The sequence below is a fragment of the Lichtheimia ornata genome, assembly GCF_029851405.1.
Source record: "Lichtheimia ornata isolate CBS 291.66 chromosome Unknown scaffold00009, whole genome shotgun sequence".
Classification (NCBI taxonomy): domain Eukaryota; kingdom Fungi; phylum Mucoromycota; class Mucoromycetes; order Mucorales; family Lichtheimiaceae; genus Lichtheimia; species Lichtheimia ornata.
In genome coordinates, this window is record NW_026695329.1 from 470,452 (window position 1) to 497,129 (window position 26,678).

At 43.8% G+C, this 26,678-nt stretch overlaps 10 protein-coding genes across 10 annotated transcripts; 8 read left to right on the forward strand and 2 right to left on the reverse strand.

The window, feature by feature from the left end:
* Positions 1-147: 147 nt before the first annotated feature.
* On the forward strand, positions 148-1,483 carry O0I10_003056 (uncharacterized protein; the record flags this gene model as incomplete). The annotated part of the gene is made up of 3 exons (XM_058483130.1): positions 148-157; positions 209-759; positions 821-1,483. The coding sequence occupies 3 exons, from the start codon at positions 148-150 to the stop codon at positions 1,481-1,483; spliced, it is 1,224 nt and encodes a 407-aa protein (XP_058346219.1).
* Positions 1,484-2,057: 574 nt separating this feature from the next.
* On the forward strand, positions 2,058-2,807 carry O0I10_003057 (60S ribosomal protein L11-B; the record flags this gene model as incomplete). The annotated part of the gene is made up of 3 exons (XM_058483131.1): positions 2,058-2,060; positions 2,210-2,713; positions 2,781-2,807. The coding sequence occupies 3 exons, from the start codon at positions 2,058-2,060 to the stop codon at positions 2,805-2,807; spliced, it is 534 nt and encodes a 177-aa protein (XP_058346220.1).
* Positions 2,808-2,962: 155 nt separating this feature from the next.
* On the reverse strand, positions 2,963-3,232 carry O0I10_003058 (uncharacterized protein; the record flags this gene model as incomplete). The annotated part of the gene is made up of 1 exon (XM_058483132.1): positions 2,963-3,232. The coding sequence occupies one exon, from the start codon at positions 3,230-3,232 to the stop codon at positions 2,963-2,965; it is 270 nt and encodes an 89-aa protein (XP_058346221.1).
* Positions 3,233-9,382: 6,150 nt separating this feature from the next.
* Positions 9,383-9,818, forward strand: O0I10_003059 (uncharacterized protein; the record flags this gene model as incomplete). Its single annotated transcript, XM_058483133.1, has 3 exons — positions 9,383-9,455; positions 9,522-9,582; positions 9,647-9,818. 3 exons carry the CDS (start codon positions 9,383-9,385, stop codon positions 9,816-9,818), a joined length of 306 nt encoding a protein of 101 aa, XP_058346222.1.
* Positions 9,819-10,543: 725 nt separating this feature from the next.
* Positions 10,544-12,906, forward strand: O0I10_003060 (uncharacterized protein; the record flags this gene model as incomplete). Its single annotated transcript, XM_058483134.1, has 3 exons — positions 10,544-10,815; positions 10,898-10,997; positions 11,062-12,906. 3 exons carry the CDS (start codon positions 10,544-10,546, stop codon positions 12,904-12,906), a joined length of 2,217 nt encoding a protein of 738 aa, XP_058346223.1.
* Positions 12,907-13,113: 207 nt separating this feature from the next.
* On the forward strand, positions 13,114-15,717 carry O0I10_003061 (uncharacterized protein; the record flags this gene model as incomplete). The annotated part of the gene is made up of 5 exons (XM_058483135.1): positions 13,114-13,311; positions 13,363-14,023; positions 14,085-14,154; positions 14,227-15,421; positions 15,487-15,717. 5 exons carry the CDS (start codon positions 13,114-13,116, stop codon positions 15,715-15,717), a joined length of 2,355 nt encoding a protein of 784 aa, XP_058346224.1.
* Positions 15,718-15,972: 255 nt separating this feature from the next.
* O0I10_003062 (uncharacterized protein) lies at positions 15,973-17,371 on the forward strand (the record flags this gene model as incomplete). Its single annotated transcript, XM_058483136.1, has 4 exons — positions 15,973-16,172; positions 16,235-16,281; positions 16,340-16,468; positions 16,527-17,371. 4 exons carry the CDS (start codon positions 15,973-15,975, stop codon positions 17,369-17,371), a joined length of 1,221 nt encoding a protein of 406 aa, XP_058346225.1.
* A 1,662-nt stretch (positions 17,372-19,033) lies between these two features.
* On the forward strand, positions 19,034-20,504 carry O0I10_003063 (uncharacterized protein; the record flags this gene model as incomplete). Its single annotated transcript, XM_058483137.1, has 6 exons — positions 19,034-19,302; positions 19,360-19,364; positions 19,442-19,480; positions 19,545-19,627; positions 19,707-19,725; positions 19,792-20,504. 6 exons carry the CDS (start codon positions 19,034-19,036, stop codon positions 20,502-20,504), a joined length of 1,128 nt encoding a protein of 375 aa, XP_058346226.1.
* A 344-nt stretch (positions 20,505-20,848) lies between these two features.
* Positions 20,849-23,868, reverse strand: O0I10_003064 (uncharacterized protein; the record flags this gene model as incomplete). The annotated part of the gene is made up of 7 exons (XM_058483138.1): positions 20,849-21,187; positions 21,251-22,073; positions 22,130-22,223; positions 22,281-22,749; positions 22,803-22,914; positions 22,972-23,719; positions 23,772-23,868. 7 exons carry the CDS (start codon positions 23,866-23,868, stop codon positions 20,849-20,851), a joined length of 2,682 nt encoding a protein of 893 aa, XP_058346227.1.
* Positions 23,869-24,818: 950 nt separating this feature from the next.
* Positions 24,819-25,664, forward strand: O0I10_003065 (uncharacterized protein; the record flags this gene model as incomplete). The annotated part of the gene is made up of 2 exons (XM_058483139.1): positions 24,819-25,053; positions 25,114-25,664. The coding sequence occupies 2 exons, from the start codon at positions 24,819-24,821 to the stop codon at positions 25,662-25,664; spliced, it is 786 nt and encodes a 261-aa protein (XP_058346228.1).
* Positions 25,665-26,678: the final 1,014 nt, after the last annotated feature.

The window sequence follows — 26,678 nt, forward strand, 5'->3', positions numbered from 1 at the left end:
ACGATTATAAGGGCCAAGCAAGGAGGAACAAGAACCAAAAGCTTCTTCCCTTTCTCCTCCTCACGAAAAAACTACCCAGGGACACCCTTCCCCACCACCCCCTTTTCCTATCTTTATCGATTTACATTCTTTTTTATATCAACAACAATGCTGGATGGTATGTATACAAGGATATTACAAGGTATGTAACGCTAAAACACCTTGACAGATCAGAGTCGCCGTCGACGAAGACCACGATTGCAACAACGCCATGAGGACACTCTACACCTCCCACAAGCGTCTTGTCAACCAGCGTGTGATTCCTCACAGCGATGTATTGCCAATGTCAACACGTGTAGCGATTGTCCACCAGCCGAGTGCGTGAGTTTATCAGCTTTGGAATTATCTTCAACTACAGCTGAAGTAAGCAAGGCATCTGACAGCAACAATGATGGTGGTGGCAATAGTCGCGTTGGATTGATTGCTGGCCTTACGACGGGGCTGGTTGTGGGTGCAATTATTATTGTATCAGTGGCAGGATTTGTCTTTTACAAACGACGTAAGCAACGACGACAAAAAGAACAACAACAACAGTATCCACATCAACCACCACCACAACAACAACAACTTGAACTCAAATCGCTCGGTCCTCCACCTCCTGTTGTTGTACTACCATCCACTGCAGTACAGGACCCGTTCCTTCCGCATCCATCACCGACAACAGCCGCCATCCAGCCTCCTCAACCCACTTCTCCACCATTATCATCCCCTACTCATCAGGTAAATATTAATCACTATACACATACATGTATATATGGACTAATGACACGCACGTATATAGCCTACATTGCATGTAGATCCACCACAATCACCTGTATTCATGGGCACATCGCTACAGATCCCACGTTTGACAACGCCTCCTTCTACAACAACAATCCGCCAATCACTCAATTTATTGCCATCTTCGACTATTACACCAGCAACATCTTCTATCAATCGATCATCATCGGTCAAGGTTACAAAGTACGATTATCGGAACAATGATCTGGAAGATGAGTTTGATGACACCGTTCAAATCCGCCGTGCTGTTTCAGTGAAAAAGAATGGGTTATCAAGATCCGCATCGGTTGGCGCTCATTCTCAACAACAACAACAACAAGCCGGTCGCTTACTCGTAGCCAAGCCCACCATGGTACGAATTGTGACCCGAACAGAGGGTGGTGTCACACGTAAAGCATCTGTAAAAAGTGCCGATCCAGCTCCTCGTACAACAACAACAGCTATTACAAATGATAGTAACAGCCATCTTGTTGCTACGGATACAACTTCCTCAGCTTCATCGGCTGATCATGACGATGATGAAGACGGCGGCGATGTCTTATTACGTGTAGAGGATCCAAGACCAAGAACAAGTAGTTGGATATCGCAACAAAGTGGAGAGATTACTGTGATCTGGGATCGACATGATAACAACAATGCTGAATCATCCGGTGATGTCAAATGATAATTAATGCCACACCCCCACCCACCCACTACTCACGCAACATCCTTCTCACATTTCTTTACATAAATCCCTCCATGCCGCCCTCCCCCTTTTCCATCATCTCATCTCCAACACCTTCCTTTCTGTTGTAAATATCTACTTGATTGCATGTTTCTTAATACAAATTACCTATTCGTGTACTACTCATCCAATGATTTCAGTACATAACTCCTAGTAGTAATCAAGCACACAACTTTCAATGCCGTCATGGCATGCTACTAGTAGTAGTGGTAGCAGTAGGCTTCATTTGAAAATCACTCAACATAGGCAATATGATGATGTAGTGCTATTAGATGTATGTTGTCATAGCAACCCCCTTCTACCCCTAATGAAGCATGTTTCCATAATCGACCAGAGGATGATGAAGGTATACGTATATTAGTTGACTGACTGGGTGGGTGGTAGTGGTGGTGGTGGTGGGGGAGGATAATAAGGTGACACCAATTCAACATCCGCATTGAGCACGCCGGGGAGAGGGAGGCTTTCCAAGTGTGCTCAGTAGCCCGGTGATCCAACCCTCTTTTGAACAGTGACAATGGTGAGTGCTATCCCATGGATGGATGGAGAGGGGAGGAATGGATGAATCAACATTGGATATAGGATGGATGAATCATAGGACGATGGATGGATGAAAGATGACTCATTTTTATATATGCTATTATCGATATTGTATACACTACTTTATAGAGCGCCGAAAAGCAGGTCAAGAAGAATCCCATGCGCCAGCTCAAGATTGAGAAGCTTGTGCTCAACATTTCCGTGGGTGAATCGGGTGATAGACTTACCCGTGCTGCCAAGGTGCTTGAACAATTGACTGGTCAAACTCCCGTTTACTCCAAGGCTCGTTACACTGTCCGTACCTTTGGCATTCGTCGTAACGAAAAGATTGCCGTTCACGTTACTGTTCGTGGCCCCAAGGCTGAGGAAATCTTGGAACGTGGTTTGAAGGTCAAGGAATATGAACTTCGTGCTCGCAACTTCTCTGAGACTGGTAACTTTGGTTTCGGTATCGACGAACACATTGATTTGGGTATCAAGTACGATCCTTCCATTGGTATCTACGGTATGGACTACTTTGTTGTCATGGGTCGCCCTGGCTACCGTATCGCCCGCCGCAAGCACCAAAAGAGCACCGTTGGCTTCAACCACCGTATCAAGAAGGAGGAGACCGTTGAATGGTTCAAGAGCCGAGTAAGTAAAGCGAATGGGATCATCATCACATTAGGATCATGACATTAACAAGGTATTCTTTTTATAGTTCGATGGTATCGTCTTGAACAAATAAGAGCATTCACTTGCATGAACAATAAAATGCATCCACCAAAGAGCGTTGTGTAAATGAATTTATTGCTGTGTTTGTGCGAAGGGGTATATAGATGTTATGATGATGATGATGATGATGATATACAGTAAGATGATGCTAATGATGATAATGATGCTCTATCCACGTGCTGCTTCTGCTGTTCGCCATGGTCGTCGATCCATTGGGCATTGCTCACCATTTGTGGAACTTGCCAACCACTGGTGCAAACAATGAAGGTGAAACGTATGCCCGCACTCGCCATGAATCAAGGGACACTCTTCTCCAGGCATCTCGCACTTTGGACAAGTCGCATCAAAGGACGATTGGCAAATGCCACAAATGTCATTGTCTCCAACATCCCAGGACCAGTAGGCAACCATAGTAGCTGATTTGATCTTGACTTTCATAGTTTGAGTGTTTGCGCGGAAAAAGGGATCAAATAAAGATGTCGCGGTCGCGTTGATTTCTACTCCTACTTGCATCTATATAACTTGTACCATGCATTCAAGTTTTTCTTGCTTCCCCTGGTAGCGAGATACGTAAAGTGCTCTATTGTAAACAACAAAGCTCGCCTTCAGCCGGGATCAATTTCATTCAAAGAATAACGCATGGTAGTGTGGATGTTTATTAAGCAAATATGATAAAGGTACAGCATTGCAAATTGAATCATATACAGGTGAATCACATATAGAGTTAACAGAGGTAATCGTTTCATTGTATCCTTGGTTGCTGCCGTCATAAACCATCATCCTTCATCCCATGATTGAAGAATAGTTGCTGTGTCGTGCACTGACTCGAGTATCCCAATACCATCCATCGCTGTACAGCACCTTTGGTCAATTCCATCCAATCCATCATCATCCTCAGCCTTACTCATATGATATGATAGTTCCTTCCTGCTGATAACATGCCACGTATCCAAAGCAACATTCCAAGGTTTCCCATCGCTGCACTTGATTGCATCCATCCATCGAATCCAACATGTTGGTTGAAAAGATCCATGTGATCACTCATGTGCTGATACTCTATATAATGGCTATCTACTTTTCGCGCAATAAAGGCTGTAAGGCATGTTGCTGCAAGTAAAAAGCGTTGTTGCAAACAATGAAGAAAGACCTTACTAACAACTACTGCTGTTACGTTTGGTTGTGGCAGATGAGTATGTAAGAGCGTGTGTTGTAGTAGAGTGACAAGGTTGTGATTGCTGTTTGAGACAATGGAGTGAAGACTTCGCTAATAGCAACTGCTGGAATGAATGCTGTTGCGTTTGATGGTGGCAGAGGAGTGTGCAAAAGCGTGTGTTGTATCAAGAAAGCCGTATGGTTGTAATAGAGTGACAAGAAGGTGTGTACAGGCCATGAACTTGCCATTCGGTCAAAAGCAATCGGATCAAGACAATCGTAGGATGGACATGATGGGTTGAAGCAGGACAATCGTTCGCACGGGGTAGTTGTACTTGAATGGGGCAACAGTTGAGAATGGGAGAAAGAGAAGATAAAGTGGGTGTGGAAGAGCTGGAAATTAAAGTAGGTTGGGCTGCCCTACAAATGCATGAACACTGTACACCAAACCTTGATATTGAGATTGCTCTTTTCGAACCTGAAACTTTCACACAAGGTGCTCGAGGACATGCTGATCGCTATTGTTTTAAAAAAAACCTCATGTTCATTTGAAAAAATTGAATGGGAGGGTACAATGTGGGATTTACTATGGAGGTCGGAAAGCAGGTCAGCGCCCGATTCATGATCTATGGAAATAGTATGTATTACCTTGGGATTCCCCATCTCGAACATGAAACTTTGTCAGAAGGTTTGCTGGGTCATGCTGATCAACTTCATTCATTTAAAAGTCGCAGACTTCATTGTGAAGATTTAAAATGCGGGGTGATCCAAATGGTGGATGACGGGAACAAAAGAGCGGACGGCCCACCGCCCCGAAGTTGCTCACCTCCAACTTGAAAATTGGTCAGAATGGTGCTCTCGAGCATGCTGATCAACTTTTTCTTAACAAAACCTCGCGCTTCATTTGAAAATTTGGAATGGGAGCTTCCAAAAGTTTGAAAGACGGAGACATTCGCAGACCCTGCGATTCATTACTTTTCATGTTTGCTGTTTCAGCGTAGCTCAGTCAAATCGGCTCGGATCAAGAAACTTGAATGATGGGAACGCTCGGCTGGAGTAGGGGAATCGTTCACATGCAGTGGAATTTGCAACAACGCTGATTGTGAGGAAATGGCTGATAGCGTGCACTGTATGGACTATTGTGGATACACATAAAGTATAATTCATCAATCCTTCCAGTCATGCAAAGTAGCTGTGTTACACAACACGACCCTCTGCATCTTTTGCTCTGTCAGGGTCCACCTACTTGACAATGAACAAAGACCACCTCTCATATAGCATCACGCTTACAAACGTAAAGGTGCCTGTATCCCTAAACTTTACAATCAAACGTGGGGTCTTTAAGAGAACAAGCTGCTCGGCGGGGTCAAAGCGATCTTGTGTCAAAGTATGAAGTTCATCGTGACCATTCCCAGATTTCGCAATGTCGCTACCAGCCAAACTGGATCTGGGGGTCGACCTCTTCGACGACGACGACCAAAAAAATATTTTTTGGGCTAGTTGCGACATTGAACGTGAAACTTTCACACAAGGTGCTGTTGGCCAAGCCGAGCCCATTGCTCTAATAAAAACCCCACGTTTGATTGTAAAGTTTGGAGATACAGGCACCTTTATGTTTGTAAGCGTGATGCTATATGAGAAGTGGTCTTTGTTCATTGTCAAGTAGGTGGGCCCTGGCAGAGCAAAAGATAGAGAGGGTTGTGTTGTGTAACACAGCTACGATTGCATGAATGGAAGGGTCAATGTATAATTACTTTATGGATCATCTAGGAACAGGCATGTATTGCTAGCTAACGGCCACTTTTATCCAATCACCATTGTTGCGAGATCCACTGCATGGGAATGATGCCTCTGCTCTAGAGATTCATTTCCATGATTAAAGTAGGTTGATCCGAGCTGATTTGACTGAGCTACGGTCAAAGAGAGATTACATCACTCTGGACATAGAGTACGCTCGATGTAGCTCAACCGATGTAATCTTGTGTGAGCGTAACTCAACCAAATCAGCTCGGATCAACCTACTTTAATCATGGAAATGAATGTCTAGAGCAGGAGCATCGTCCACCTACAATAGAATGCACAAAAGTTGTGAATGCACAAAAGTGGCAATTAGCTGCCAATGTATGACATAAAAGTGAGGGTTGCGTACCTGTCATGCATGGTCCCTGAAGTCCAAACTTTTTAACCCAGTTACACAAACACGACCCTCTGCATCTTTGGCTCTGCCAGGGTCCACCTACTTGATAGTGAACAAAGACCATTTCTCATATAGCATTACGCTTACAAACACAAAGGTGCCTGTATCTCCAAACTTTACAATGAAACGTGGGGTTTGAATAGAGCAATGTGCTCGGCTTGGCCAACAGCACCTTGTGTGAAAGTTTCGCGTTCAATGTCGCAAACAGCCCAAAAAATATTTTTTGGTCGTCGTCGTCGAAGAGGTTGACCCCCAGATCCAGTTTGGCTGGTGGCGACATTGCGAAATCTGGAATTGGCCACGATGGACTTCATAGTTTGACACAAGATCGCTTTCACCCCGCCGAGCAACATGGTTCTATTAAAGACCCCACGTTTGATTGTAAAGTTTAGATATACAGGCACCTTTATGTTTTACGTATGCTGTAAGCATGATGCTATATGAAAAGAGGTCATTGTTCATTGTCAAGTAGTATGACTGTAGCCAAAGATGCAGAGGGACGTGTTTGTGTAACTTGAGTCAGTCAGCACAGGCGACGCATGATACTTGTACGCTATTCAGGACTAGTTCTAAATGCCAGCTAATAACCCAGTCCTCCCGATCATCTTTATTGCCCAACCCAATGCATGTGAACGATTGTCTTGCTCCAGCTCATCATTTCCATCATTCAACTTTCTTGATCCGAGGGGATTTGACTGAAAAACGCTCAAACACAGAAGTATCATCCAATATCAGAAGAATCAAATTGGTAAGTTATTTGTAAACTGCCACTTGATAGCCCATTCCTCCCAATCATCTTTGTTTCCCAATCCAATGCATGTGAACGATTGTCCTGCTCCAGCCCAGCATGCCCATCATTTAATTTTTATGATTCGAGCTAACTTGGTAGTAAGGCAATGGCTGTTGTTGGATCATCATTATCATGTAAAGTGTAAAATGGCACACACCCTTTTGCTATACGTGAGGAGCATCATTTCTTTTATTTACGTGTAGCTATCGTCTATCGTCAGGGCGATGATGACGATGGGTGGATGATGTGTATAGGGTAATTGAGTGTGCCTCAGTGTAATAGCAGTAGGGGATTTAAACTTGTGGACGGTAGCTCCACGACTTGAGACAATGCTTCTCTTCTCTTTCTCCCTCCTCTGCTTTCATCCCATTCACGACATCCCGATCAAGGTAATGTATTATAGAAGAGTACTCTTGTTGGTTGTGACGTATTAATATAGTTCTGAACGTGCATTGTCAGGGAGTGAGTGTGTCCAAATGCTGAGGAATGGAGCGTGGTGGGTGGTTGGTTGTTGCCATGGGGATAACGTTGCTTCCTCTTGTTCATTGCTACTCCTGCTCTACTTGGTGTCAACAGGTACATTCAGAGTGCAATGTTGCAGCGTAACTTGTTCCATTGACGTGTTAGCTTGTATAGATGGCAAGTTTGGTCTCAAGACGTTGGCTCGTTGGGCGTTTTCTTTCGGCTCAACAACACTACATCATGGTTTTCGGTTTCCAGTAACCAACAACAAAGGGGTTTTTATGTATATGGAAAAGGCAAGTACAATGAAACAAACAATGATAAAGGGCGTTCATTGTATGTGTGCTAATATGAATCGAATTGGTTTCTTTGTTCAGGCAATGCAACTTTGAGGCATCAGTTTCTTGAATACAGCTTCTCATTTGAAGTTTCGCGGGCAGCCTGACAATAGAACCAGCTGGCAAGAGATTGGAACCAACCTACAACAGAAACCATTCTCATCACAGTCTTCGAATTCCATGTCAACTCGCTCTACAAAGTCAACAAAGTCGGGTCCAATGCCATCAACGACATCCCATGTCACGAGATATTGTGCTCTCTCATCGCATGCTACGTTGAGCATTATGGCACAATATGGCGCGTCCCCAGTCTCCAACAAATGGATATCCAAGATAGGCATGGTGTTGGAGGATACAATGAGGAGTGATGGCCATTATATGTGAACACGACGCCAGGCACATTCGCACATTTTGGATCCTTCTGATGACACGTGGAAAGAGTACTTTACAGAAGACTTCCCACTCACCGTTACCATTGGACATCAATACCTCGAGCATTATGATCAGGATTTGACGGTCAAAGGAATTGATCAGTGATCAGTGGCGGTCATTTTTTATCCGATTCAAGAGCAAGATAAGAAGTGGATGCAGAAAAGTGGATGATGGCTGCCAATCTTTTTCTTTACAACAACAACGACCTGCAGATTATGACTCCTCCGTGTCTGATTTATTGCACAACGTTTGATCGTTCATATATCATCTTTCTTGACGACGACACTATTCAAGTGAGGTTTGGCGAGCAATGTATTTGGCAACAACGAAGAGGAGGAACAAGTGGACGCTCGAAGGATTGCAAAGGAGGAAAACCAAATGATGGGCTCAAGGATGGATATCCTCTTCGTGAACGATAGCAAGGAACTTGGCTTGGCTGAAGTGGGGAGGCAGCTAACGACAAAGATGGATGACAAGTACACATGGATCAATCCCTTGCGGGAGTTGTGGTGACCGGGAACATTTATTATGCTTGTGCGCTATGCTTATCGATGAAGGTGCCTTCGACTTTCCTTTCTGAAACTACACTCACACAAGCATCGTCGAACACCGTCTTATTTCGTGGAGTTTGAGCACAGCAAGTGATTAGTGATAGCCTATGAATGGCATCATTTGATGATGGATATTACTATCTTCTTGTTCACCCCGGATCCTGATTTATGCATGGAAATTCGACCACACTGAAGATATTCGTGAAGGCGGCCCGTCAATCTATCAGCTCATCACCATTTTATCACTCTTTTCCTTCCCGTTTGTGATCAAGAAATACCCACGCCCGCTATGCAGATATAAACAAGATTAATGTTGTCGCCCTTCATTTTACTCCTGCACATCTCTTTTTTCTATCATGTCGCCTTTTTGATTGCTGACGCCTTTAAATCCCAAGCCGATGTGAGTACCATGGTGGTGAGCTTTCTTTGTGACCTTATGAATGAGAGCTGATCTTTTGGTCATTCATAGCACGTCATTGTTGTCATTTTGATACAGTATTTGGCTCTTCTATTAAGGTAAAACCTACCCATCTTGCTTCATGAAGCTTATACTCATCCAATCTTTGATGTAGCTACCTCCTGAAGCGCATTTGCAAATTTGGGCTAGGTGACACGCCACAGCCTGCATGATGTTGAAATAACGGCTTCCCGAAATCTCTGAGAGATATGCTCTCCTGCGTGGTGGATAAGAATCCTGACAAGGCCAACCACGCTGCTGTCATAGGATATCTGATCATGGGTAAGTGAAGGATGGCAGCTATCATAGTACTTGCTAACGATGATGTTGCATTGTTCCCCTTATTAGGATTAGACATGGAATTGGCCATAATGGATGCTCCTGTGGGTGGCTCAGGTCGGGTGTCAGGGTCTGAAAGATGCTCCTTCCGGATTGCGTCAACACGTTTGCCGTTGACCTCATCCAGTTATTAGAAGTATCATGGAAAGGAAAGGAGCTGATGATGAATACAGTACCGTGAATACAATCAACAAGCGAAAGAGAAAAGAAGTTGATATTGCCACGAAACCCCTACGTACCAGCACATTATCACCATCCTTCAATCGACAATCTTCACCCAAGTCACAATCACAAACCCTTGCATGATCTCTTTTCCTCTCAGTCATTTCCCCTTTTTATTCCCATTAACCACTTCTACTATCTGCTCATGTAATACATAATTCTTTGCTGATTATTTGAAGATACTTCGTTGATGTCATAAGCTTTTAGTCTTCGTTGAGCAATAACTATGTATAATACATATATTGAAGTCCTCACAATATAGAAGGAAGTGAAAGAGACAATAAAAGAGTCCAATGAGAATCAATAAAAGGATAATGCCATTATTTGGCTGAATGTTGAGTTGGCATTATCGCCTTTATAATCGAAGTAATGAAGATGCGTATTGATTGATCAAAAGTGTATTTTCCACCCATTTATGTATGTCCAAGCGCAAAGACTATATCGATGATTACACCCTTAATGAGTCTCGTGCTATCTGATGTCAGCAAAGAAGCTTATTTTGTCATTTATTGTTGCTTTATGGTGATGACTAAAGATACTGCTGCTGAATGTAGTATTGGACGCACATAGTGATACACGAGGAGTGATGCGCATGATATGGATGATCGATCATGAAGCGATGATAAAAATGTATGTGTGTGAGCGTATCCTGGTATGACGATTGTTGGGAGGCAATTTCCTTTTCTATCTCGGCAATAATGTGCACCTGCATGATCGACGTTGCCAAGTACCGACAGCGATGCTGCTAATTGCTCCGCTGCTACTATATCTATGGCAACCATCTTTCTCCTTTCTCTTACTCTTCTCACATGCACGTACATGGTCAGTGGTTTATAGAGCCAAAAACAAACCGCACTGTTCTCTTTCGTGGTGTCAATGTCGGTGGTGGAACCAAAGTACCTCCCTCCATTCCCTCTCATGAGCCTGCTGGATACTGGGAAGACTATGATCGCAAGGTGACCTTTGTTGGCAGACCATTTCCACTCGAAGAAGCCGACATGCATTTGCAGCGATTGGTGGATCACGGCTTCAATCTGTTACGTTTCATGGTGACGTGGGAAGCGATCGAGCATGAGGGACCGTAAGTGTGTGTGTGTGTGTGTGGTCAAACGAGAGTTGTCACAATGATAAAAGTGCTCATTATCTCTTTCTTTGTATGATAGTGGTATCTATGATGAGGAGTATATCGATTATGTCATTGCTCTATTGCATAAATGTCAAGAGTACAATTTGAAAGTGTTTATGAATCCACATCAGGACACGGTAAGAAGCATAAATGACATAAGGATCGACATCAACAGCATCTAATCAATTCCCTGGATAATAGTGGTCTCGGCATTGTGGTGGATCAGGGCATCCTGGATGGACACATTTGCTTGCAGGATTGAACCCGGATGAATTTGCAGCAACTGGTGCAGCGCTAGTACACAATGTGTATCCCGACCCTGAGAACTTTCCCAAGATGATTTGGCACACAAACTACCAAAAGCTAGCATCAGCGACCATGTTTACGCTCTTTTTTGCCGGCAAGACATTCGCGCCAAAGTGCATTGTGAATGGCGTTCATATTCAAGATTACCTTCAATCACACTACATCAATGCATTCAAGCAAGTGACACAACGGATTCATGCCGAAAAGCTACAAGGCGATGTGGTGATTGGCTATGATACAATGAATGAGCCTGGGACTGGATACATTGGCAAAGACAATATCACCAAATTATCCGATGATGATGTGGATTTCAAAAAAGGAGACATGCCAACAGCATTTCAAGGAATGAAGCTTGGATCAGGGATTCCTACCAAAGTGGAGCGGTGGGTGTTTAGTTGGCGTGGACCCAAAAAGGATGGACAAGTATTGATTGATCCTGGTGATGCAAGAGCGTGGTTGTCGCCATCTGATCGCAATGCAGTGGACACGTGCTTTTCATGGAAACGTGCAGATGACTGGCATCCAGGATGCATTTGGGCACTACACAGCGTATGGGATCCATCTACAGAATCTGTCATGCGACCTGATTACTTCAACTCACATCCAATCACGCACGAACCTATCAGCTATCAACATTTTTGGCTCGACTTTGTAAAGACGTATGCAGACATGATCCTCCATTTCCACAAAGACGCTATCCTCTTTATTCAACCACCCATCATGGAAGTACCACCTTCATTACCGGCAAAGTATAAGAATCTTGCATTCGCTCCGCATTGGTATGATGGTTTGACACTCGTCAAGAAACAATGGTGCAACTACAACGTGGATTACATCAATCTCAAGCGTGGCAAATATGGTCATGGTCCTTTACGATTTCTACGTGCATTGCGTATTGGTGAAAAGGCGATCCGACAATGCTTTGTTGACCAAATCAAGACACTCAAGGAAGAAGGATGTGAGACCATTGGTGATTACCCTTTTGTATTGGGAGAAACGGGGATTCCATATGATATGCAACCTGTCAAAGCATCCGTATTTTCTCGTGCGGTGTCGTATGTGATGGTGCATTTGCTTGGTCTCGCACGTATGCTTGTTGGCAAGTTTTATCCGATCAATGGGCCCGCATCACCACAAAACAAAGCCATGGATGCGACTATCAATGCGGCTGAGCGTAATCTTGTGAGCTATACGCTATGGACGTATGTGCCTGATAACCATGCCATATGGGGCGATTTGTGGAACGGTGAGGATCTCAGCATATGGCAGGAATCGGTTATTCCTTGTTCATCTATTCAAGACAAAGACAATGGATCCGTTACTGATACCAGCAGTGATACCTTGTTACCTGATCAACCCGATTCGCCTAGCAACAAAAAGATGAATGTCACTGGAACGGGGATGAATGCACGTAACATCATTTCATTGCATCGACCACACCCACTCAAAGTCGCAGGGACTCCGCTCTCGATCCAGTTCACATCACCCACCGAAAAGACTCGTGCAAGCTACACGTTCACTTTCCAGCCAAGCAAAGAGACCGAAGGACCCACCGAGATCTATGTACCATTCATTCATTTTCCTACATTGGAGGGGGAATTAGATATTGTCGTGTCTTCTGGCAAGTATGAGATGATTGAACGCAATGATAAATACTGGGTGCTTGCATGGTGGTGCGACAACAACAATGCCGACGAGCAGACATTGCATCTCACAGGGATCACTCAAACACTCATCTGATACTCTCTTCTCTCTCGCTCTCCTCCTCCCCCATATTTGTTTCATGCTACTTTTGTCTAATAAACCCTCTCAACTGTTTTATACTTGACATGAATCAATCCTGGTCACTAGAATGTGATACAAAGCCCTGCTATCTCTTGACTGGAATGAGACAACTCCGTTTCCCCTTTCTCTCTTTCACTTAAAGCTCCTGGACATGACCATTCAATGATTGCTTTGCTCATTCTCAACAATTCTGGAGACCTCATCTATCAATCCACCTTTTCAACACTACAGCAACCGAACGAAGCGAATACTATACGCTTATTTTTACCCCTCCTCTTGTCCAAGGACCTCTTGAAAGCCAACTTCCACGACCGCATACACTATGTCCACCATCGCAACAAGACCATTGCATTTTGGGAGGTAGGCAACCAAGCTACTTTTATATGTTCGTTGTGCTAAATGTGTATGTAGAAACATGGGCTACTCTATCTCATGTGGACGAGGAGAGGCACGATACCAGTGGATATGCTACAGCATCATTTACATATTATCGATCGGCTATTACACTTCCAGTTTGGGCCTCATTGGTATAACAAGGTGGAGGGTATAGCATCATCATCATCAACAAGACCATTGCGATGGCGAGGATCATTAACGATATCCCACACCGATATTGCAACATGCCTTTCACGACTCCCTTTTTTGATGGTGGCTGCACCGCTTTTACCGCCACTCTATTCTCCAGAGATGCTATGTTGTGTGGAACAAGTCGAGTTACAAGAGGATTTACGGCAACGATTGGAAGAGTGTCTTAGAGAATCTTGCGATACAGCATTTGGTAGCGGTAGTCAACAAAATACAGCATCATCCAGATTTGTATCCTTCTTCGCCACTCCTCCTTCGTCACGGAGAGTACTCAACCTATCACCCCTGATGAGACATTATCAGCACACTGAAAATCAACATCACTATCGATGGACCGATGCATTTCTTTTTGCCAGAGACAAGTTGGTTTCACGATGCTCTAAATCCAACAATGACGAGTTATTCGAGTCGACACTCCCATCAGAGGCGCTGTTGTTTCTTAAAACCATGGCATCTGAATATGCTGAACAAGCAGCTGCCAGAGAAGGTAACATTGAATGTTTGGTTTTGGGGGGGGGGAAAACACCCTTTACTAATCATGTTGATAGACATTGCAGAACAACGAATGTCACGCCCATCTGCCAGTAGTAGCCGATCGCATGATACAATTGAGACAAGGTATGACAAATCGATTCGTTGTCATGGTAACAACGACAACAGCTGATGTATATATATATATAACGTAATTAGATATGACGATGACGACAATGGACCAACACCACAGCCCTCATCTTCAGAAGCAACTAGTCAAAAATCATCCGTCACTTACATTTACGATTCATCATCAGTGTCAGCACCCTTCAAAATTAGAGAAAAGTCAACTTCATCCGTTACAGTCGCTTCATCCAATTGTTCAACACCTTCACTTTCATGGAGCAGCCCACCCATTCTTATGCATAATCAACTTTTATCACGATTATCACGCAAAAGCCTCGACTATGATGATCGGCCTTTACCAGAATTAAGGCGATGGTCTTCTCTAACACGTCCCACAACAACCGTTTCTACGTCACAACCACCTCCTCCTCATTCATCAACAACCGATTTATTACCATCCGATCAACTTCCACCCAATGCTACCATATTTCATCACCCATCAACAGGCTCATTGGATGAAAAGCCAATGGATGATGATGGTCCTCTTCCTAGCAGTCTCCCACTCGAATCGGGTTTTGGCCTTGCCAGTCGTCCTACATTACGTCAATCTGCACCCTCATCACCTGCTTCACGTTCTCGTAGCCAGAGTAATGCCGATCGATTATCAGCTCGTACTTCTCTCAAGAACATGTTTAGTACCTTTCTTCAAGGTGAGCAGCACCAGCAGCCACACGCCACGGATGACGACACAACAGCACAGCATGAAGGCAAGGTGATGTCGCGTTGGATCAAATGGAAACATCAGCATCACATGTCATTATGCGTTATCTTGCTTGTACATCTTGGAGAAGGTCTATGTGCAACGATCCTATTCAGGGACGATCATGAGGAAGAAAGACAAAACCACAACCATCATCAACCCAATCATCACCATCATCATCAACAACACTTGGATGATATTTTACCTGATCGAATGACCAATCATACGGCCGTCAAAACATTGCGAACGACTTTACAAGATCATCTCAAGGATTTCAGTTCTTTTCTATTGACTAAGGAGACCACGCACTTTTCCATCTTGTCATTCATCACAAGTTATCCAGGATTACTTCATTTCATTCGTATCCGTAATGGCTCCATGTTGTCGCCACGCATCGTTGATTTGACTTACTTGAATCAAGATCATGATTTGATCCTTGAGATGGGTGAAAAGTATCAAGAATGGGTGTCTTGCAGTGAGACGGCTCCACGATGGGGATGGCCATCCATCACAAGGCTTGAACAATTGGTAAGGGGATTTATTACGAAAGAGAGGGTTGTGCCTTTAGCTTACATCCTTGTTGTATGATATAGAGTGAGGAAATGGTCAAGATTGCCAAAGCGAATAGTGTGAGTACCAGTGCAGAATACCAAATCAATCAACTCCCTGGTCACCCTGGATTCCAATGTGCATTACGACGTGCAAAAGGCAACAGTGACGAGTGCTTGATGGCGATGTATTTTAGCTTTATACCAGAGGCAGTGGTGTTGGACATGCATCATCGGCTATTTCATGATGTCAGCCAACGCTTACTTGAACAATAAACATAAGCATGTTGCATAAATCTTCAAATAACTCTCTTGTTGTAAAGGGTTGAATGGTGCTCGGTAATAGACAAGGCCCCTCACCCCTTCCAAAAGACATCGATTGATTGCACTCATATGTATAGTAACAGCCATTTCAGTCTTAGTGAAAAGAGTCAACGCACATACACATTGGATCAAATGAGCGGGGCTTTTAGATTTCAGTAGTGTGGCGGCAGGAACACACACATGCTGGTGCCTTGCTCTTTTACAACAATGTCGTGCAGACACCCTCTTCAAAAAACAGCCGCTCTCTTTCCAACATTCTATCGATCCTCCCAATGCTTAAAGAAACCATTGCCACGCTCCCATTTACGCTATGCCTCCACAACAAGGAAATCAGCAGCCAAAGTGCAACGATCCATGGGCGGCATTTTCGAGCCATTCCTTGAATCCAGCACACCCAAAGCAAAACAGTAATTCTCTCTTGACATGTCACCTTTATTTTATTGCAATGTTGATACGGGGGTATATCTAGATCAGCACGACCAGCACCCAAGCCTCTATCTGCATTGACTATGAAAGGTAACAAAGTTTGGATAGCGTAGGGTTGATAGGTTTTTGACAGGTGGATACCATTTAGATGTGTTGCCTTCCGACGACCAGCTACAATTGATTCTCCAACACAAAGAGACCACTCTGGACATTGAAAAGCAAAAGGAGATTATGAATGCCATTCTCAAAGAAGCTCCCAGCGACGAATTACTGAAAAGTGAGTCATTCTTTGATAATAGACAATGAAGTTAAAGCTTATCATTGTTCTCTATCAGTGGCCCCTGCATCCGAGTTATCAGCGTTGGGCAACATTGTGATCCGTGGTTCACGTGATGGTACGCTTGCAGCCCTTGCCTTGTACAAAGCTGCCATGGAAGGTGGCGACGATCGAGGTGCATTCAGTTATGCGACCATGTTACATCGACAAGCCATGTCCAACAATCAGACCGATCCACAAGCACTAGACATCCTCTCAAAGTTGGCTCGCAAAGGACATCCATATGCACAAATGAATCTGGCATCCATTATCATGCGTAGTCAACCCGATCAAATTGCATCAGCAATCAAATTATACGAGCTTGCTGCCAAGGGTGGTATTGACAAGGCCTATGTGGAATTGGGTCGCATGTACCGTATCGGTTATGGTGTTCATCAAGATCATCAAAAGGCGTATCAATACTTTGAACAAGGTGCCAAACGTGGTGATGCTCAATGTAACTTCATGCTGGGTGTCTATCATTCGAGTCAAATGGGTGTTGTGGAAGAGAACCAAGAAAAGGCGTTCAAATACTTTCAAAAAGCGGCAATGCGTGGAATGCCTGAAGCACAATACAATGTTGGTTTTCGATTTCTCAAAGGCCATGGTGTACAACGTAATACATACAATGCTGCCGAGTTCTTGAGAATGGCTGCTATGCAAGGTTTCCAACTCGCACAAATCAATCTTGGTGCCATGTATATGCAAGGTGATGGTGTCAAGAAAGATATGGATGAAGCACGTCATTGGCTGGAAAAGGCAGCAGCTTTGGGTGGTAAAATGGGTCAAGACGCTCAACAAAGACTTGCAAGTCTCGATGGTGCCGGTCATACCAAAGGGGGTTCATCGTGTAATATCATGTAGTAGATTTACTATCGCATCTATAATAATAGAATTGTCTATATATCCTTCCTTTTGAAATGTATGCTGTGATGTATTTGAGATTACCAATGCAGTGAGTGCGTAAGCCATGACTTATCCGAAACAACATTTACATCAAGCGATGTGCCGCGCGTGCGGGCTCTCTTTCTAAAGCAAGTGCGTTTGTTTCACAAAGTCTATCGTCAACAAGCGAAAATAAAGTTAAAGCTTTTATGTGACACATGCAGAGAGAGAGAGAGAGAATGGTGATCACCTACAACAGCGGCGGCGATATGCTACTGCTGCACCGGGTAAATGCATAAGTAATTTATCCGAGCCGAAACAATGAGGGGGACAACTGCCCTGGCAATTGTGTATGCTGGGTTTTATAGCCAAAAGCGACATTCCGAGGAAGAAGATGACAAAGCAAATAGATGGGTCGTCTAAAAAAGTTGCTTTACGGTGTTTCTGATGACTCGAGTCGCCATGATATCATTGTTTGTCGTAGTAAAAAGAGGCCGATTTTCATTGTTAGACTTCAGCAGCTATTATAATGACATGGCATATACAAGCATAGATCCATTCTCAGTGAAACAGCACGTTGGAGTAAAAAGATTATCGCATTCCCGGTACCATCTCCCCTACTAGATTTTCATTATTACAAGGCTCAGCATTGTTGGGTTGTGGCGTATTTACGGTTTACATGGCGCTGTACGATATAGGCGTTGATTTTGTCCAAGAACGCTATAGTGCGTGAATCAAACATATGACTGAAAACACCTGATACTTTCGATGTATTCCACGCTTTCACTTCCATTCATCCGGCAATGCAACCAGCGGATAGCTGGCTTGAAACAAGCTTCACGGCACGCGGCCCGTGTCGCCGTCAGTGCCGATCGTCCGCATTGAGATGGCGAAAATCCACGTGTCAAACAAGAGGTACCTTGTAAAAGTGTCATTATGAAGAATCACATACATTTTTTAATGGGCAAGGTGCATTTATCGCCATGCGTATGGTGGAATATCGCACAGCAATGTGTGCGCATGATGCCATCTCTGCACGACCCTAACAATCCATTATTGTGGTACAATCAGCAGGCACACGAGAACTTGCTATTGCTGCATTTCATTCCTAATTAGGGCTCAAAAGTTGTTATGGTGGGCTACTCATTCATCTTGTTTTACGGCGCACTAGCTTGATCAAGCGTAAGACTACGGGATAGGGGACAGCAATACCGATCCAAACTTACCGTAAGCTAATCAGATTAGACTCATTTGTATTCCGGGTTTATCCTGTACATGTTCCATATACATCATACCCCCATTTTATTGACCGATAGTGCTCATGTTGCCATGCGACAACCATACGAATAAAGGTTGCTATGCGACAACCACTTTTTGCAATACACAAAAGAAATCAAAGCTGTGAATGAGAAAACACGATCATGCATGTGTGTTTTTACGCCTGAAGTGTGTGTGTGAAAGTGATGGGACGTGAAAAAGGAAAAAATGGCTTTGTTAAAATTCGCCCGACGGGCTAATATTCTTGCCTTTACGCGAGCAAAAACACATAAAATGGCTGGATGAATTCATCTTCCGTGGATTCGTTTCTCTTTCACTCTCTTTTATCCCATATCCTGAAGATACTATATACATTACGGCATCATGTCAATGACTATTGATAATGCGACCGAGGAAGTGCAGTTGATGCGCAAGCTGCATGGCAAGCTTATCCTCGAGGAGAATGGGTTCCTGAAAAAGGTCACCCAAAAGGATTCTCAGCTCAACAAGAAGGCCACGGAAGAATACTATCAAAATTGGTCTGATAAGAAGGAAGCCGATCGCAAGGATAATGAATCACAAGTCGCTGGACGACGTGAACGAGCACAAAAGATGACCAATGCTTTCTATGATCTGGTTACTGATTTCTATATGTAAGTATGGATCAAAGGATATAGGATGAGTATCACTAACCTTGTGCTTGTGTATAGGTATGGTATGGCATCTCAAATCCAAACATGATGAAGGATGGGGCTATCATGGTTAACCATGGGTGTTTTGATTCATACGTAGGTTGGGGATCATCATTCCATTTCGCCCGACTCTATAAAGGTAAGGTTTACATATCAAGAGGATGCAGTGATTTGAGGCTCACACCCTCTCTATCATACGATAGGTGATACATTCGAGGAAAACATTAAGCGACATGAAGCTTTTCTCGCGCTCAAACTTGGTCTCAAAAAGGGCATGCGTGTGCTGGTACGTGCTTTGTGACATCATTCTAATAACCCAATCTTGGTTTGTCTAACGTATGATCCCGTGATACGGTCTTGTTTAGGATGTTGGTTGTGGTGTGGGTAAGTAAAGGAGGGTGGGGGATCATATGCGGTAAACAACACGTTGCTAATGAGGAAACACCATAGGGGGTCCACTTCGTGAGATTGTAAAGTCTTCTGGTTATGCCCATGTCACTGGTATCAACAACAATGCATATCAAATCGAACATTGCTTTGCCCATTCTGAAAAATATGGCTTGAGCGATCACACCGATTTCATCAAAGGAGACTTTACCAAGATGCCGATCGCGAATCACACCTTTGACGCTGTCTTTTCAGTTGAAGCTACGGTCCATGCACCTCGTTTAGAAATGGTGTATAGTGAGATCTACCGTGTACTCAAGCCTGGTGGTCGTTTCGCATGCTATGAATGGTGCACCACAGACAAGTATGATGAAAATGACGTGTCACATCGACGCGTGATCCATGGTATCGAGGAAGGCAACTCGATCTCAAAATTGTACTCGACCCAACAATGTCTGGAAGCAGCAAAATCAGTTGGCTTTAAGGTTATTGAGGAAGGTGATGTGGCTCCAATCGATGCTGCCACCGTGCCATGGTATTATACACTCAAGAAGCCAGAGGGATTACGTGGTCTTTTACGCTCTCCTTGGGGACGATTCTACACGCATCATCTATTGACATTCCTTGACAAGTTCAACGTTGTTCCACCAGGTGTTTTAGCGACATCACAGTTGCTCAACGATGCAGCTGAAATGTTGGTTGCTGGTGGTGAGATGGAGATCTTTACACCCATGTACTTTTTCTTAGTCGAAAAGCCTTTGGATGCTACCGATTAATATTGTCATTCAACTCCCACCCCACCCCCCACACACATATCTACATTTATATACAAGTCGCACACTCCAAGATTTACATGTATACACACGCCATGTACTTGATTAGTATTGTATCTACTTTTATAAATCGAATCTACTTGAGGATCTACATGCTTTTTGGGCAAGGTTTCTATGCTAGCCTGAAATGGTAAAATTCAACTTTTTTTGCTTACTCAATCATGCCTGCGATGCTGTGTAACAATGAAGAACAGACCCTGGTCTTTTTGTTACTAGCCAGGTGCAAGATTTATGTCACGCGATCACCATGCAAAAGAAAAGCTTTATTTGATAAATACGTGGGTTGTTTATCCAGCTCGTTTGTTGATGCGTCGGATTCTCATCGCGCTTCCACCGGCGCCTGCAATTGCATCTTCGGTCATATATGGCACCTGCCGCCATGGTACACCTGCAATGCCTGTTCCTCGTCCTTGATTTCTATCCAGCATACAAGATGATGGTATGTCCATGCTGCCTTTGACCAATCCTGATACTTCGTTCAATGTGGATCGCACCTCGGGTGTTAACATTAACAAAGAATGCTCTGATGAATCAATAGCACGCACAATGGCAAGACCACGACAATGGGTGTATTCGGGATCAGGTGGAGGATATTCAGAAGCTGGCAAGTACTTTGGCGGGGTAATCTAATCAACGATTAAAGGAGAATGAGCATATACATCACACACACACAAAGAACCACCACCTACATTGCTCTTTGTTTCCTCTTCTACATTTGAATGGGAGGAGTCTTGGTCCATGTCTTGGACTTGTGCATCATTATCGTCGTCTGATGGTGGATCCGAGCTTATTAAGGCCACAATGCTGACATTCAATGCATACAAAAGGTGATTCAACTTGATGTCTTGAGATAAGATCCAGATACCAGTGTCTAATCCAGTTCGCCAATCTAATGACCAAGGTAATCGTTCCACTAGAGATGTCTTGAAATTCCACCATGGCTTATTAGGTTGTCCAAAGTGGGTCAAATCTTGGTACATGTAAGAGATAAAAGCCAACGCCCGTAAATCCGCTGCATGATACTTGCTGACAACACGGGATCCTCGAACAGTATTTTCAATATAGTGTAACTTTGGTTGAATGTTTCCATCAGGTGGAGGTAAAATGTCGGTAGCAAAAGTAGGTGGAAAGGATGGTGTTGGTCCTTGAGTGGCGAATACATTGGTTGGTCCCACCATATCGATAATACCAATGAGCAAATCATAACCCAATCCTTTGACCCATCCATGTGTGTTGACCACTAAAGGTACTTGATCTATCAGCTCGATTTCTGGTTGCTCATTGTAATCCTGCTGCCAAGTGCTCGTCAGCTGTCGCGCTATCCGCATATAATAGTTGGGATCATCTCGTGCAGTTGCTGCACCAAAATAGTGAGATCGTTTGGATGCAATGTGCTGGTGTGTACAAGGTGGACCAAGAATGGGTGATTCGAGTACATGAAGTGCAATGATGCCTGATGGGGTGAATTCGGTTTGACCAACATCCGTTTCCAAGTATGCAACTCGCTTGTGACTAATCATGATCATTCAATAAGAATCCAAGAACCATTGCCATTCACTTGTCATTACCTATTCAAAAGCCTATTCACGAGATACCGATTGAATGTTGATTTCCCGCTGTCCTTTGTGCCGCATACAATGGATACAAGGGGTGATCCACGCTCTATAAAGAAATGTTAAATGTTAGATAAAGATACAAAGATTCCACACTTTCCCTAACCTTTTTCATCTTGGATAGCAACGTTTGCATTTTCCCTCCAAGTACTGGGTATATCGAGCACTTTGATTCCTGGTGTGGGTTCCAATATCGGATAAAATCCAGCAATGCCAGACATTAAATGATGTCCTTTGTATCCTTCGATTCCAGTCATATCCTTTGCATGAGAGAATACTCCATCCACATCATCAAAGCCGCACCATTCCAAACTCTTGATCACAATCACAGCTGCAAAATGTTCAAGCCTTCCAAACGCGTTCACAAAAGGCTGGCGATCCTCATGAATATCAGTTGTTCTAGTTGAAACGTTGCTGGTTTGTGTTGTTGGTTCTATACGAGGAAGTGCATGTGATTTGAAAGCGAATACAGGATGAAAAACAAGACATTCCTTGTCTGCCGTCAAGGTAGCGCCCATGATCGAAATCGCACCACGATAAACAGCGATAAGAGCTTTACCAACAAAGACAATGGACTATAAAGTGCTGATCAGCAACGCATCCATCATTGGTGATTTCCGATATTTACCTCGTTCTCCTGCAACCCAATGGCTAAATACTGCTCACCATTGTTGTTAAACGTTGACACATTCGCTGAACATGGATTGAATATCGAGATCGCTCGTTCGTCAATGGGCCCACTATTACATCAACCAATTACTACACCTGATCCCATCCATAACCTTCTTCTTTCTTACATTTTCTTTTGCCTTTTTTGCTTGGGTTGATTCTTGACTCGCTTTTTAGATCGGGCAGGTTTTTCTTGTCGCATGGAAACAACTGCTGTTGGCTCATTATCAGTCGCTGGAGATCCTTCACTAACATCCATGTCCAATTGAGGCGTTGATTCCAAGTTGCTATCATCCTGCTCTTGATCATCCGTGCCATCTAGTCGTTGTTGTTCAGCTTGGCGTTGTCGAGCTAAGCGTCGTGCAGCCAATGCACTCATAGGTAGTGCCGAGTGATATGTGTCATCATCTTGTTCATCATCATGTTGTCGAGAATTACTTGAGTCCACGGCCAACTTTTGTTGAGAAGTCTGTTTTTGGTCGTCCTCATTGTCATCCTCTTCGTTATCATCTTCATCGTCCTCTTCTTCATCGTCGTCGTCTTCATCATCGTTGTCTTCTTTATCGTCCTCTTCATCGTCGACCTCTTCATTGTCGTTTTCCTCGTCTTTATCGTCATCTTCATTGTCGACCCCTTCATTGTCGCTTTCCTCTTCTATATCGTCTATATCCTCGACTTCGACTAGGACTTCAACTTGTTCCTCGTCTGTTGTCTCCTCTTGGTCCTCCTCACTTTGTTGAAGTAGTTGCTGCTGTTGCTTATATGAACGTCGAGCTGACACGGCACTCTTTGGTTGTGATGTGCTTGTTGCAATATTAGAAAGCTCCAACTTGGGAATGACAACGGCTTCGACCTTTTTGACAATTTCGACGTGTTCTAAGTGTCAATGGGTGAGCGTGTATTTTAACATGAACGTGTCTTGTATTACCAGCAACGTCTTCACCAGTGGATCCAGACGATCGTTTCTGGGATTTGAGTTGTCTTTGTTCAGAGGACGATGCGCTTGATCTGCGTTTGGGTGCCATCAATGGGAGTGAGAAGAGCAAGTGCCGATCGCGTCGCAAACAAGAAAAAAGGTCAGCTGGGATAATCGGGCTGCATGAGCCACCTTTCATTGTTCGACCTACGCAGAATGAAAAATGTTCACTGATGCATGTGTAACGAATAGCTATCCAGGCACTACCCACAATCCCATTGAAACGTACAATCCGTATTTGACTGATCTATGGATATGGTGATAAGAAGGTGGCTCATGCATGCAACCGTAGCACAAAAAACAAGGAATCGGTTCCTCATGTCTTCAAACAATAAAACCTATTCTTTTTGCACCGAGATGTATTGTTATGTATTGGCAACATGCTTTTATCTTCATCTATAAAGAATAACAACAATGATGTTAGATGATGATGATGATGGTAATGGGAGGAGGACGTTGTCGATCATTATCGTAGCACATACAAACTAGTGACCGAAACAATGATGGGGTCCGTTTTGCGCCACTTGGCACTCAGCCCATAGTTTTTAATGAGAAACGCGCATATAAGTCGCGACGCACTCCTTTTTCCTCCTTCATCTTGTACATACTTGAGAACTAGACACCAATTTGTTACGATACATCATGACAAAAAGATCCATCAATCCACGAGTCATCATCCTTGTTATCCTACGGATCACGTTATTTCTTGTGAGTGGTGCTGGTTTAGCATGTCATGCAGGCAAGTTGCGGAAAAGATTTGACGATGCTCATGCTTATTGCTGCTAGCAGTGCAAATAAGTCTATTAAATCGACATTCGACCAGCAGTGACAACCCCGCACCTCCCACTGATTGGTGGCCAGAGTATGTGGTGGTAAGAAAAGTGCAATGATACCCCAAGTTAAAACAAGCTCTCATTCTATTATCACTACTACTGGCACCAGTATACGTTATACTACGTGGCCCATGGATTTTCATGCCTATGCGCATTGGTATTAATCATGTCTACGTTCCAACGCAAAACCATTCGCCCTGATCGACTTTTAAGTATCGTCAACGCTGCTCTTACAATTGCAGCTCTTGTTTATGGTTCATTGTCTGCTGGAAACATCCCCTGGGTTGGATTTACAGATACGCCATGGCAGGGGCCACATGGTCATACCCAAAAAGGATTTGCGACCTATTGCACTGATTACCTTGGAGTGAGTGACGCTATGATTACCTTTAAGCGTTGTTGTACGTTTATCTTTTCTCATGGAAGATACTACATGTGAGCCTAACTTGGGGACTTTACAGGGTTGCAAAATGGTACATGGTTGGGTCTAGTTATTACGGCAGCGTTATGGTGTGCACTCGCCTTGTATGTGTATATCCAGACATCATCCATGATCTTTCGACGAGACGAATTTGCACTTGTTACAACAACATCCTCACTCACAGCTCTTGATGACCATCCTCCGCAAGCCGCCATCTCATCACCAAGTGAAGAAGCAGCCCGCCATTTTGAAACGACAATGCCTCTTGCCACTAATGCCGCTGAAACAAATATGACCCATCCCATTCGCCCAGTGACATACAACAATGCTTATGATTCATTTGATGCCTCCCGATATCCAAGCCATTACAGCTTTCATGACATGCAACCTTATATTCCTCATTTGCAGGGTCGACAAATGTCTGGATCCTTTGACTACAGCAATGCTTCCAGTGCAAGCAACTCATTGTATCATAACGTCCCGCCATATGGGCATTACAGCAATTATGAAGAAAAAGTGGCTGTATCAACCCCACCATCCGAGCACTCGGTATCTGAGCCTCCCCATTCACATGATGGTGCAAAGGTCTAATTTGGAATCCCTTGTTGTACGCATAAAAGATGCGGGGCCATATGCTCACAATAAATCATTTAACTTTTCACCTAACCCTCCATACCTCATCCTCTCTCAGCTTAGTTACACAAACAAGTCTTCTGCATCGTTAGCTCTCTGAGTCTCGTCACCATATTGATCGGTCACTCATCCTGAAACTCAATGGAGGGATCACTTCACTTTTTCTTTTTTCAAGCTCATCCCACTTCCCACTCCTCTTTATTGTATCACAAAAGCCATGTACTTCTTGCATGACCGATAACCGGACCACCTTTATTATTCCATCTTCGAAGCAATAGTATGTAATCCACAAACTAGCAACCTCCAACAAGCGTGTAATAAATAAACAATGCTTTATTTCATCTAGCTATCTTGCTATGTACTGTACATTGCCACCACCATCGTCGTAGTCGTCCTCCGTCATCATTCCTACTCGTACTCGTCACCAGTCGTCAATCTCATCCGTCACACCAACATCCAAAAATACACAAGTTGAAAAGAATGGGATCTTGCAGGCTTCCTTTTGAATCTAGTTGTCGTCATCATTGTCATTGTTGTAGATGGGGTGATCATCGTAATCATCATTGTTGTGAATGTGCTAATCATCTTCTCTATAAATAAGAAAGCAAGCAATTTAGACCATATGATGCCGGGAATGATGACGATTTGGTATACCGTTAGGCGATCCTCTCAAAAGGAAAAAAAGCAAGTCAGAAGGAATTCACAAACCAAATCATCACCACCATACGAGCAACGTCGGGCGATCCCTTGTTCTTGAGAAGGCACTGCACGAATCACGCAAGGCCAGTTCGATCCATGGCAAGGAAGGACATCACTTACGTAGAGTCCAGGCTCATAGTTGTCCTCATTCATCCTCTCCAAAGAAAGAATGATCCCCAATCCTTCCAATCATTTCCCACCTCATGAAAGAAATCCTCAAGGGAAAGAACGAGCCTGTCACGAGAAGAGCGTGTTGGTTCAACACATTCACGA